This window comes from Taurulus bubalis, assembly GCF_910589615.1.
Source record: "Taurulus bubalis genome assembly, chromosome: 20".
NCBI classification, from domain to species: Eukaryota; Metazoa; Chordata; class Actinopteri; order Perciformes; family Cottidae; genus Taurulus; species Taurulus bubalis.
This window is the reverse complement of record NC_136608.1, coordinates 2,365,378-2,378,748: the sequence shown is the minus strand read 5'-3', so window position 1 is coordinate 2,378,748 and position 13,371 is coordinate 2,365,378. Positions and strand designations below refer to the sequence as shown.

The 13,371-nt window shown below is 45.8% G+C and overlaps 1 protein-coding gene across 2 annotated transcripts in view; it reads left to right on the top strand.

The window, feature by feature from the left end:
- scube1 (signal peptide, CUB domain, EGF-like 1) overlaps positions 1-9,490 on the top strand; it is a gene marked incomplete at both ends in the record, with an annotated part of 91,575 nt that extends 82,085 nt beyond the window's left edge. For both annotated transcript variants that reach the window (XM_079235796.1, XM_079235795.1), the window contains 14 exons: positions 1,309-1,425; positions 2,173-2,295; positions 2,456-2,575; positions 3,939-4,037; positions 4,570-4,686; positions 4,769-4,927; positions 5,052-5,255; positions 5,351-5,512; positions 6,467-6,634; positions 7,770-7,931; positions 8,047-8,244; positions 8,866-9,018; positions 9,170-9,249; positions 9,338-9,490. In XM_079235796.1, the coding sequence (XP_079091922.1) occupies positions 1,309-1,425; positions 2,173-2,295; positions 2,456-2,575; positions 3,939-4,037; positions 4,570-4,686; positions 4,769-4,927; positions 5,052-5,255; positions 5,351-5,512; positions 6,467-6,634; positions 7,770-7,931; positions 8,047-8,244; positions 8,866-9,018; positions 9,170-9,249; positions 9,338-9,490 (2,015 nt within the window). The remainder of the gene's footprint in view (positions 1-1,308; positions 1,426-2,172; positions 2,296-2,455; positions 2,576-3,938; positions 4,038-4,569; positions 4,687-4,768; positions 4,928-5,051; positions 5,256-5,350; positions 5,513-6,466; positions 6,635-7,769; positions 7,932-8,046; positions 8,245-8,865; positions 9,019-9,169; positions 9,250-9,337) is intronic.
- Between the last annotated feature and the right edge of the window lie 3,881 nt (positions 9,491-13,371).

Here is a 13,371-nt window from a genome sequence, read left to right as displayed (position 1 = left end):
ATGTTTGCATCAGCAATTTCCACAAGTTATTCCTTCTCTTCTAAAGGTTTAGAGAGAGTGTCTGCAGTTATATAAATGTCAGCAATCACTGTCGAATCAGCTCCTCGTGACCTCACAGAGGATCACATCAGCCAAGCCGACATGTATTTCATATCGGCTCCTTTACCTTCAGCAGCTGCAGAGCTCCGTGTATGTATGAACTCTGCTCCAAACAGGCGACCTATTCCTGAATCCCCGCATGAGCAGATGCCTGGAATATTTACAGAGCCAACATCCAGAGCCTTAACAACTTCCTCCGCATGACAAACTCCATTATGACATGTCGTATTTTTAGCCCCTGTAAAGCCTCGCGGAACAGCCTGAAATAAACCAGGTGAGCTGAAAAAATGCCAGCCTCCGTTCCTGATTGGTTAATAGCGCTGGACCAGTATACACAAACACACACAAACACACACACACACACACACACACACACACACACACAGACACTGAGTCACGGTAAATGTGAGCCGGCTCAACCTCGGTCCAGTGAAGTTTTTCCACACTGGTTTATTAGAATGAGGTCTTGTCCTAGTTTAGTGTGGAGCTCTTGTATTTGTTGACTCTACTGTCCATGGTGATTAATAGGAAGGCCTCTTTAGTCTGCGCTGAGCAGCCTGTGTTTCTCCATAAATGAGTCATCGAGGTTACATATCTGTAAACCACTCGTCCCGCTGACCTTTGCCGCGGGACAAACTCGAGAGTTCACTGGGCTGAATTAAACCGTGACTGCATCAGGTCATGATTCCATCAACGTGTTGTGAATCCAACAACAGCGGCAGGTTTGTGAGGTTAAATAATCTGAAGTGATGCAGAAACCCTCAGATGTGTTTGATCGTTACGCAAAGCAGGAATGCATTTGACACTCTTTTGATCGACCTTAATATTAAAGACTCTAGTTTTATTTTTCAATTTGCTAACGCATTGCATGCTAACGTATTGCATGCTAACGTATTGCATGCTAACGTATTGCATACTAACGTATTAAGCATACCAGCAGACTGCTCTCGCTGAAGTATGCTGAAGCAACAGCCGGCCGGTCTCAAGGCACCCCTCCTCCAGTGGCTCCAACATGTCAGTTGCTTTCTCATCTGAAAACAAATATTAAATATAATAACAGCTTTGGGTCAAGTAGCACAGCAGGGGAGAGCGGCCAGCTGTATGGATACGAACAGGAAACCCACTATCAGTAAATGAAGCCTAATTCGATGAGTCCCTGATGATAATGTCTCCTTCTCACCAGTCGTGTGTCTCTCCGGTCTCCCTCAGACATCGACGAATGCTCCTTTGAGAGAACCTGTGACCACACCTGCATCAACTACCCCGGCAGCTTTGAGTGCCTGTGCCAGAAGGGCCACATCCTGTACGGCCTCACCCACTGTGGAGGTGAGCGCTAGGATCCGTCACCGCGACAGCAAACCAGCCTGGAACAAACCTGTTTGACTCAGCCGAAGCGTGTGTGTGTGTGTGTGTGTGTGTGTGTGTGTGTGTGTGTGTGTAATTTGTTCCTGCATCCTTCTATGCATACACTGTGAGTGCTGAAACTGTTAGAGAGCTTTCAACTTTTCGTTTCAACTGTCTGATCATTGTCATCTGATCAATCGTTTTGTTTGGCTGTAATACTCATTCTGGCCACAAGAGGCTGAAGTGCAAGTTAAAGCATTCATTTTAATTTCTCCGTGCACTCTAAACACAGCGCACCTATATGGTGTGTGAGCAAGTTATTCACATTAAAACTCACCTAAAAGAAAACATGAATCATTTTAGTCTAACTCATCCTGATAAAACAAACAAAATTAAGGAATTTAGAAAGATTAAGGAGAGAAAACAGTTTAGATCAGACTTAGAAAATGGATCACCAGATTTCACTTCAGGGCTTCCGTAGCTGCAGTTTGCTGCTTGTGGTTATTGTTGTGAGGTAGAGGTGTCTCTGTTATTTAGCCTTCCCTCACTGATATAAAAGGGAAAAAATAATAGAAACACCTGTAATTATAATGCAATACATTTAATGCCACAAACCACATCCTCCAAATTGACCATCAAGCTCACATTGTACAAAGAGAACATTTATTGTTTCTTAAAATATAATACCACACACACACTGACCGTAACGCTCCCTGTGTTGTGCCTCAGACATCGATGAGTGCAGCATCAGCAATGGGAGCTGTGAGTACGGCTGCATCAACACCCAGGGCGGCTACGAGTGTGTGTGTCCGCCTGGACAGAAGCTCCACTGGAACAAGAAGGATTGCATCGGTAAGCACCAACTCTCTCTGTGTGTGTGTGTGTGTGTGTGTGTGTGTGTCCGCTTTTTTTGAAGCATGGTGGATTCCCCGCAGCAGGCCTGAGCACAAGTGCACGTGTGTGTGTGTGTCCAGGTGGTTGTCATGGTCATGTGACTCTGTGTGTTCCTCAGAGGCGGTGAAGTGTCTGCCCAATGGGAAGCCAGCACCCCGAGCCCAGCTGACATGCACCAAGAGCGGAGGGGCGGAGGTCTGCTCGCTCTCCTGCCCCTCCAACGCCCTCTTCCTCGCAGGTACACACACACGCATACACACACACACACACATACACACACACATGCACCGTTTATGCCCAAACAGTTCATTTGATTACTCAATAAGATAAAATGCATTGTGCTTACACAGCTTTCATATGTTCCTTAGCTGACTATCTATGGATCTACAGTATGAACCATAACGTATTACTGCTGACTCAACAAAACATGGAATTGTAAGGTTGATTATTTATGAAAATGATTTAAGGAATAATACCAAACATTGACCAGTTGTAGCCTCAGATTTCAGTCTTATGTGTTGCCTACCAAGTACAACATTTACAACCGGACATTCATGGTAGTGGATGAATCTCCTCTGGCACCAACAGCATCAACGCTTTGACTTGTTCAGTCTTATGTCAACTTCAACACAAACGTCTGTGATCCTTGGAGTTTTTTTTCTTCTTCATGTTTGGGACCTTGATGTTTAGATCAGGATCCTATGAGGATGGTGTCTGTAAGCGGTCTGGGCGTAAAGGAGATTACTTAAACAATACAAATAATGGGCAATATTTTGGACTGCTCTTTATCAGTGTAACTTTATTTCAAAAGTAATATACTGTGATGTTCTGCTGCTGCACATCCCTCCAGAAGGGCCTAGTGGGTTCTGTCACACGCTGCCTCCCCCTGGTGGCGACGGCTCGCGGTCGCAGCTTTACCATCCTTTCCTCTTGATGCCACGGCTGCCTGACGAGGCGCTCTCTCTCTTTATCATATGTGTTGCCCTGGACTCGACACATGCAGCAGACCGATGTGCTTTTCACTCTGCGAGGTCCTCTTGGCTCCTCCGGTCCCGGCTCTTTGGCTGGCACCCCGGCCTCTCCTCCTGCCATAGTACTTAACACACATCTGTAAATCGATGACATTCTTTGATCGCGCCTTCTTTTTTCCACGGCGGGGCCTTCGCTCTGTTTCACTTGGCCACCGCAGTGTAAGAATGATGGATAGCTCTCAGGCACGCAGTGAAATATTTGTCTTTTGTCTTTTTGGAAAGCGTCTTAAGTTCAGGGGGAGAGAGCCATGTAAATTCCTGTGGCTCTTATTTAATCATCTCGCTTTTATGACTTCATCCCTCATCCCTCACCCGAAAAGCATCTTTCTGTGTTTGTGCATAGATCTTTCATTTGTGCTTTAATCCATCAACTCGCCAGGGTCATTTCTAGATTCTTATTAATCCTCAGAACTGTGCGTGGGCCGGCCCACCGCCAAGCATTACACAGGAGGACCACGTCACACAGTCCTTCAGACCACATCAAGACTCTCATCGCCATGTCTGATTTCTCTCCTCTCGCTGTAGTCTAATGTGTGTGTGTGTGTGTGTGTGTGTGTGTGTTTCTAACAGACTCAGAGAACAGCTACACTCTAAGCTGCGGAGTGCCCGTCCAGCCTGTGAAAGCTCCTCAGAAGAGGAACGTCACTGTGGCCTTACCCACCTGTGCCGGTACGGAAGAATGGAGAAACACTCCAAAGATTAGACATGTGATTAGTAATTCATTAGGAGGTGATACACATGGTAAACAACAAGGAGATGGAGGAGACAATGAGGTGGAGGTGGAGTGAGGGTTATTCTCATGAAGCCAAAATACAGTCTTCACACTGATTTCTGAACAAACACAGGGATTGTTTAATTGCAGCCTGCAGTGATTTTACGCTTCATCACAGAGCCTCAGCCGTCCACTGTCAGTCCTCGTCGTAGTTGGAGAGCAGAATATGTAACTTGGATATCCGGATGACGCATAGCCGTGTGCTGCTCATTGTTAGCAACTCGAGAGGACAGTTAAAAGACGACGTGTCCGTCCAGATGTAGCTAGTTTTTAAGCACACCGTAAGCCAATAAAAAGCTAAATTATCGTTCGGCCAATGCCTTCTGCCTCGTTTGGTCCCCACACGGACTGTTTGTCTGCATTCAGTCAACACCTGTCGTCCTACTGTACGACCATTAACCGTCTTTGCTCTGCTGTGCATGAATCCAGACACGCTGGCCCCGCCCATCAAACAGAAGGCCAAGTTTAAGATCAAAGACGCCAAGTGTCACCTGCGGCCCCGCAACAAGGAGAAACACAGAGATTCCTCCAGGCAGAACCTGCAAGGTACAGAGCTTGTGCCGGCTTAGCAAGTATTTTACCCACACTAAAAGCCCATGTTTTAACCTCTGTGTTCTCCACCTGGCAGGAGGCCACTTCCCCTGCACCGACGACTGCCACGTGACCTTTGTCAACCTCAAGTGCGACTCGTCTAAGAAGCGCCGACGAGGACGCAAATCTCCCTCCAAAGAAGTTTCCCACATCACAGCCGAGTTTGAGATGGAGATGAAGGAGGAGGAAGCCTCAGGTGTGTTCCGTCTTACCCGTGTTGCCTCACTCCACTTGGAGTGAACGCATCCATACAGCATTCAGAAAAAGAAAGACTCGATGTGCCACTTGGTTTGTTCTGATGACACCAATGTGTTTCTCAGACTCGTGCAATGTGGACTGCGTGCGGGAAAGAGTGAAGCAGAAGCTGCAGAGCGCCATGCGGACGCTCAGGAAGTCCATCAACAAACAGCAGTTCTACATCCAGTTCTCGGGGACGGAGTACGAGGTGGCCCAGAAACCGTCCCGGGTACCGGAGGGAGCCGAGGCCTGCAGCACGGGACAAGTCCTCCGGGACGGCAAGTGTGGTGAGTCTGGAGGTTTTACTGGTCGGCGTCGTGACGCGTGGAGGAAGATCACAGGAAGTATTCCTTCAAACGTGTCCCTGTGTCCCCGTCCTCAGCGAGCTGCGCCTTGGGGACGTTCTACAGCGGGGAGCAGGAGCAGTGTGTGCAGTGTCCCCCTGGGACCTACCAGGACACGGTGGGACAGCTGTCCTGTGAGCCGTGCCCCAGCACTGAAGGACAGGGCATCGCCGGGGCCAGGAACGTGTCTCAGTGTGGAGGTAACGCCCTCACATCTTACAGTCTTTCATTCCTCCTCCAACAGCACTGACACCATTACTGTCAGGGTTCTTACATCATGGAAAACCTGGAACAGTCATGGAATTTTAAAATGGTTATTTCCAGGACTGGAAAAGTCCTTGAAAAAAATAAAATCCCAAAAGTTTAGTAAAAGTCATGTAAATGTGTTATATTCATGTGTTCATGTCGTTCATTTATGCTGAGTTTGAAATAATGAATATGCTTTTAAAAGAAAGACTCAAAATATAAGCAGGCATACATACAGGCATCTATATAAATGTTTATTCTTTTAATCAAACTATTGTCTCATTCATTTGTGTCATTTAAGGTTTACTGTATGCTTTGTATTCTCACTGTTAGTTTAAATACTACATTTACTCACTTTTCACTGTTTAAACCCAGATTTCACTAAATGTTTGGTCATGGAAATTTGGTTTGAAGTCATGGAAATCCACTGGTCAGAATGTGTATGAACCCTGACTGTACTAATCATATGGAGACATGGGAGCTGGTCCCTTCTGAGTCTACAGCCCATCAAAGGTCCTCAGAGGTTTCTCCTGGCTTTTGTTTCCCTCTTTTTATCTTTGTCGTTGCTGGAAATTGTGACATTTGAATTCCCCCAAAAGTGCAGGTTTACAAAAGATGTCTTCTCTACATGGACGACGCATACATACAATGTGGATAGACACATGTGTTGGGTTGGCACCACCTAGTGGCCATTCAGGCACAGTGAATCTGAGCTGACGCCACAAGAGAGCGCCACAGAGCAGCGTTGGTGTATCCAGGAACAGAGCTGGAAAGATATTAACCGGCTGACGTACAGTTCATGCATTCAAACGGTGTCTTAGAGAGGCGTAAAGCTCACAGGTGCACGAGAATAACAGCTCTCTGTTATTCTCTTCGCGTCTTTAGACTTTCTCGTGTCCTTCCCTCAGGTCAGTGTCCAGCGGGGCACTTCTCCTCCGACGGGTTCCGTCCATGCCAGCTCTGTCAGCTGGGCTCCTACCAGCCGGAGCCGGGCCGTGTGCTCTGCTTCCTCTGCGGAGGAGGTCTGATGACCAAGAATGAGGGGTCGGTGTCCTTCAGGGACTGTGAGGCCAAAGGTGAGGACAGGAACCTGTACGTCTGTTTATACAGTGTTTCTTTCTTTTCTACGCAGTATTCAGCACGTTGACAAGTTTATTGAAATTGCATAGGTTATTCAGAGAAACATCAGAAGCGTTCAGACGAAGTGCAAATGAAATGTACCACAAAAATACTCAAATACAATTAAAACATCCACTTAAGAGCCAAGAGAATAGAACATTAAAGCTGAAGTAGAATAAGAATTCTTATAAGAACACTGGAGCGATGTGATCCACTCTCCTGCAGTAGCATTATGCTTTCATTTTGTATCTTCAATGTAGATTCCAGTTTGCTGACCGTGGCCGTCAAAGAAGGGGCCGCCTGTAGATACACATCATAATGCATACATTGTGTTGTTGAGATTGCTTTTATAGTCACGCCATATTAGCAGCTTCATTCTTCCTCTTTGGTTTGCCCTGAAACATCTCAGCATCTGTACAATGGAGGAAGTTTGTATCAGACGTTCACTGAGCCCAGAGGGAAAATCCAAATGTCTTCCAACACTTTTTCTCTTGCGCCATTAGGACATATTTATGGATTTTAGTCAAACTTTTGAATGGGTCACCATGAAGACACGTTCATGATCCCCTTACTGTTCATCTGGCACTACTGCTATTGTCCACAGGGGCCGCCAAAATCAACAAATTCAATATTCATCAATATTCATATTCATCAATCAATATTCTATAGATTAAGGACTTGGTTCGCTCCTGTGTGATTGGAGCTTTTCATCTGCCACTTTAGAACTGTGTATGTGAATGCTGGGATTTGCATTGACACAAACAAATTTATTTTGTATAACCCAAAATCACAAATTAGCCTCAGAGGGCTATCTGCACACATACAACATCCTCTGTCCCGGGACCTCACATCGGTTCAGGAAAAACTCCCCAAAAAAACCTTTAACGGGGAGAAAAAGGGAAGAACACTTGGGGAGAGCAACAGAGGAGGATCCTCTATCAGGAGGGACAGAAGTGCAACAGATGTCATGTGACCAGAATGAACAACATAGCAGAGTTCAGCTTTATGTCGATGATGAAGTCATCTATTCAGGCTTCACTGCTTCAGTCTCACATCCAGCTGTGTTCACTGACCGCCTCCTGTTGCTCCCAGTGCACTGCGCTCCTGGACATTACTACAACTCCACGACGCACCGCTGTATCCGCTGCACAGGAGGAACCTACCAGTCGGACTTTGGTCAGAACTACTGCATCACCTGCCCGGGGAACACCACCACTGACTTTGACGGAGCCACCAACGTCTCACACTGCAAAAGTAACGCTGCTCAACAGATACAGTCAGCCCTGCTGCAAAGTAGATTGTTCAGATAACGGTGCCGTTGTATTGAAAGGAGATTTAGTGCTCAGAGTTTCTGTTGTGTTGCCCTCAGACCAGGTTTGTGGAGGGGAGCTGGGAGAATACACAGGCTACATCGAGTCTCCCAACTACCCTGGAGATTACCCGTCCAACGTGGACTGTGTCTGGACCATCAACCCGCCGCACAAGAGGAGGATTCTCATCGTGGTACCAGAGATCTTCCTCCCCATCGAGGATGAGTGTGGAGACGTGCTCGTCATGAGGAAGAGCGGTAAAGAAATAAGTGATGATTCTGATAACTGATCAGACCGATTCATGGGCTGAGTGTTCATAGTCTGCATGTTATTGATTCATTAGTACATTCACAACTCAAAATATGACTGTTAATATCCATAGAAACCGAATAAGAGTAAAAAGGACATCCCCATCTAACGCAATGTAGCAGGACGGTCAGAGCGGTGGACATTTTGATGTGTCCTTGTGGTCAAGGAGGTCTGTCTGCAGGCCCGCAGTACTGAAGAACACATGACATGCTATTGAAACGGTCGCAGTTCGGTTAGTTTTCGGCACCAGAACGTTTAGGTTTGGTTGAGGAAAACATCAAAAAATACATCTGTTACTCTGGAAGTTATGTCGGGGGAGCTTCATGTAGTACTGTGGGTGTGTCGTGTAGTAAAGTTACACAGACATTGTGTGACACACTTTGCGTGTCACCCATAACAACTGAAAGTTACCCAACAGCCAACAGTTCAATGTCCGTTCTCTCTTATTCACTTTCTATCGGCTGTGAAAAGAAACTGAATACATCTAAAGGTTTAAAAACTGCCTTTCAGTCCTGTAGTATCCCGAGGCTGTGTAGTACTATTCTAACCTGTTTGTATCCTTCCTCCAGCCCTTCCCACCTCCATCACCACCTATGAGACGTGTCAGACCTATGAGCGGCCCATCGCCTTCACCTCTCGCTCCCGCAAGCTCTGGATTCAGTTTAAGTCCAACGAGGGCAACAGTGGCAAAGGCTTCCAGGTCCCATACGTGACCTACGATGGTGAGCCGCCTGCAACGCCATCAGACAGTTGGGTCGAATCTCACACACAGGCTGCGAATTCCCTTGTGAATCATATTCGTTGTTACAAATGTGAATCCTGCCATCAGCTTCCCCTCTATATGCTCTCTCATGAAACCCTGTTCTGTTCCAGAGGACTACCAGCAGCTGATAGAGGACATAGTGCGAGATGGACGTCTCTACGCCTCCGAGAACCACCAGGAGATACTGAAGGTACTGCCGGACACAGTACCAGTCTTTAGCCCGCCTCACATGAAGGGTCCATTGGGATGACGCTCTCTGTCGTGTGTCCTCCCTACAGGACAAGAAGCTGATAAAGGCCCTGTTTGACGTGCTGGCCCACCCCCAGAACTACTTCAGGTACACGGCGCAGGAGTCCAAAGAGATGTTTCCCCGCTCCTTCATCAAGCTGCTGCGCTCCAAAGTCACCAGGTTCCTCAGGCCATACAAATAGATCCCAAACCCAGCATCCTAAATGTAACCCCTCCCGCCTTCCCTGTCTACTTGTCCCCTGCCTGGGTCCAAACATTAATGTACCCGTTCTATGACTAAACATCTTCATTTCCTGTTTCCCCTTCGATCCAGTTAGTCACATGATGCCTTTCCTCATCTTTGAGCCTTTTAATCAGTTTAACAGATTATTAACTGCGCCCGGCTCCAGACCTTTGGTTCCGCCCACTCCACCGAGGTGATCACATGGTTAGCAATCGAGCTAATCGGCGCCATGGGCGGGACTAACGCCATCGTCACACTGTTGCCGAGCTGTGTGCCGAAGCCGCACGCCTTCTCAATATCGCCCCATATCCTAGTTTGTTCTTACTCCGCTCCGCCCCACTCTTACAGCCCCGGCAAAACCAGTCTGTTGGCACGGCAGCGCACCAGTGTCCCCAGTGCCGTTCAAGTGGATACGTTGGTCAAATCCCCTCGAGAACAGCTCTCAGTGGAGGCGATGTCCGACTGACAATGGAAAGGAAGTGTAACATCTGATATTAGGCTAAGTTTTCGTATAAGGTTTGACCGATATGGTTTTTTTCAGGCCAGTATTGATATTTTTTATAACGTAGTAAAAGATACCTGATATACATTGTGTGTATATATTGTTTCTTTGAGTTTGACATGTGGGAGAGTTTAGGTACGGGAACATTTCAGCGAAGGATTAAATTGCTGGTGCAGTTTTGTGATTGAATATTGAACACAAAACAGAGCATTTTTCTACAAAATCAAAAGAATATATACAAAGGACAAACCTGAGTCCAGTTACAGAAACACGCATATCATTGTTTGGATTCACAACCTTCAAGCAGATGAAAGGAAACCTGTATATTAGATGTTATGGCAGCTATTATAGTTCCCCAGCACATTTGATACTGACCAGGTCAAAAGCAGATTGAGACCACTCTCATGTCTGTGTGGTAAATATGAAGCAACAGACGTCTTAGCTTAGCATAAAGACAGCTAGCCTAGCTCTGTCCAAAGGGAACTAAATCTGCTCACCAGCTGGAGCTCAGTAATTAACACCTCATGTCTTGTTTGATTGATCGGGACGTCCTGGTCCTTACTGGTCCTTACTGGATCTTACTGGATCTTACTGGATCTTACTCGTCCTTACTGGTCCTGGTCTTCATGCTAAGCTAAGCCAACCTGCTGCTGGATGCAGCTTCATATGTGATGGACGGTTATTGATCTTCTCATCTAATTCTGTCGGACCATGTGTTTTAGTAAAGCACGACACGTCATTCATTATTATTCCTTAAGTCATTTAAGTCCATATTATTGTAAAGTGCTATTTAGTAAAAAGCCAGTTCCAGCAACCCAGTGTCGGTCAAACCCTCGTTCAGCATCATAGCACATCCCCAGCACCTTCATCACAACTTCTCTCCTCCTCTCGTTTTGTCCCGCTCTGCTTGGTTTTCTGTGTTGTTGTTTTTGTTTTTGTAATATTTATACTGAACATGTCAGAACTTGCAGAAGCCCACATCGCGCCGCACACACGCGGGTGTCCGTGCGCGGCGCGTTGAGACGTATCGGCCCACACAGTGTGCATGGATGTATTCTGGATGATTGCGTCATTGGCCCCGATGAGATGAGAAAAAACAATCGGTGCACTTAAAACCTATTTTTAACACGGAAATGATTTGAAAGAAATGTGAAAGTGGGGAAAACGTTCTGCCTTCGGAGGGCGGAAGATCAAATGGGGTGAATCAGAAAGTCTATATTGTAATTTTTTTTAAATAATAAAAAAAAAAAGATATATAACAAGATGAGATAAACTACCTGCAAGTGACAGCTTGTTACTTTAGAGAGAAATGTATGTGATGTAACTAATATTTGGAACTTTAATTGCACTTGAATTTTATATTTTAAACTGTAGGGAAAAAAAAGATCTAAGTTACGTATTTGTTACTTTTTGTGTGTGTGTGTGTGTGTGTGTTGTTTTAAAATGTCGAGAGAGAAAGACAGCGGCGTCTCCCGCACTCTGGAGCGTGCAGCGACCGCAACATCTCTCAGTTACAGTCCAGCTTCAAGCCCGTTCACACACACACGTCTCGTCCGGTAAAGCGATGCTCACAGAGAACCACCGTGTTGTTATTGGATCACTCAAACCACCACTACGTCTTCTGTTGTCACTGCCCAGTCCTGCTTCACCCCTCCAGCTGGTCCTCTAGCTGCCAGAGAAGAAGCCGCATCATAAAAGCTTCTTGTATGATGGCACTACTTACACTATATGTCTGTTTCAGAACAAAAATAATACTTACAATATCCGCATCCACCCGGATGCAGTCTCTTTCCATTAAACAGGAAGTATAGTGTGTATGCTATGCTTTACTTTTATAACCCAACTAAATGTTTCTGTGTCATTCCCAATGGTACTAATATGTCTATGAAATCCTATACCGTGTACTGAAGATGGGCTCTATACCTGCACAATGCGACTGGAGTTGGGAACATGTATGTTGTGACCGCAGCGTCGGTCTGGAGGTGAATGTAGTGGCAGAGATAAGAGGATATCCTCTCACTCGCAGCTCTCAACTGTAAACCAGTGAACTGTGTCTGTGTGTTGTTCATAAGGAGCGAGCCTCGCCTGACAGATGATTCAAAAAAATGCACATGCAACAATCCTGGTTGGTGTTGAACTCTAGAAACTAAACCGAACACGAGGAGCACGAGGAAGTGTCCGTGCTCATCTAGGGTTGATCAAAGCCCAGAGATTAGACTTTAAAGGACCATCCTGGAGGTTCTGTATGTTTACGCCCATTTACTACACATGTATCCTGCTATGTCTTTTTTTTTAAGCGTAGGATCTTAAACTTTCCAGTCGGCCTTTGGTTTCAGTTCATTTCAGTACACTGTGAAAATGTGCAATATTTGTTTGATATTTAGGGAAATACAATCACGTGGTCCTGTCCATGACATCCACTTCCACATCCTTCTACCGACCAAAGTATATAACTCATGTAATCATGAGCCGGACGTGCAGGTGACATATACGGAGGAATCTCATGGTTACGTTGTCAAAGGATCGGTTTGGTTGAGGCAGCAGATCTATTTAGTTCAGTTGTAAAAAGATAACGTAACAATAACACAACGCTACATGATAAACCGAAACACCAGATTTGGTATCCTGGGCGAAAGTCAACTAGCTAGCTCACTCTTCAGACTAGTTGTTATACCAGGTCACTTTCAATAGCGGTTGCTAGATGACACATCACAAATGCAAAAACGCCCTCATAACATCTTTTTTAAACCATTGGGCTTTCATGTTGGTGGTTTGCAGAAATGTTCAATGCGTGATGTGTGGGGCTTATCACATTTTTAACATCTGTTTAGAGTTGAATAATATTTTATTGTGGACCAGCCTTAACGTTTTTCATAGTGCACTGAAATGAAACCAATGAGTCAGGAAGGGAACAAACAGTTTTGTTAAATATATGTAATAAATGGGCTGAAGGAGGCAAAACCACAAGCGTGGTCCTGCATGGCACTGAGCCGGTCCCAGCTAGGGGTTTTATTCCCAAATAAGATATTAAATGTGGAGAACCAATCACAGAATGTGAAATCATTCTGAAACATATTTCCCATGCATTGGCTGATAATCCACGAAGGTCCATGAGCTCTCTAGCTGGAAGCCCACATGTCAGTGAGGTCACTGGGTCGTCACACCGGTCCCCAGATAAGCGCATCCTGTCGTCAGGCGTCGTTCCACACAGACACGTCACGGTACGGCCCACTTCCTGTCTGAGGTGGGCTCTGTTCAATATGAGTGTTATGAAAAAAATGATATGAAATGCTCTAAAATGTATAATTGACTATGTTTTTTTCTTCTTCCTGAGAATG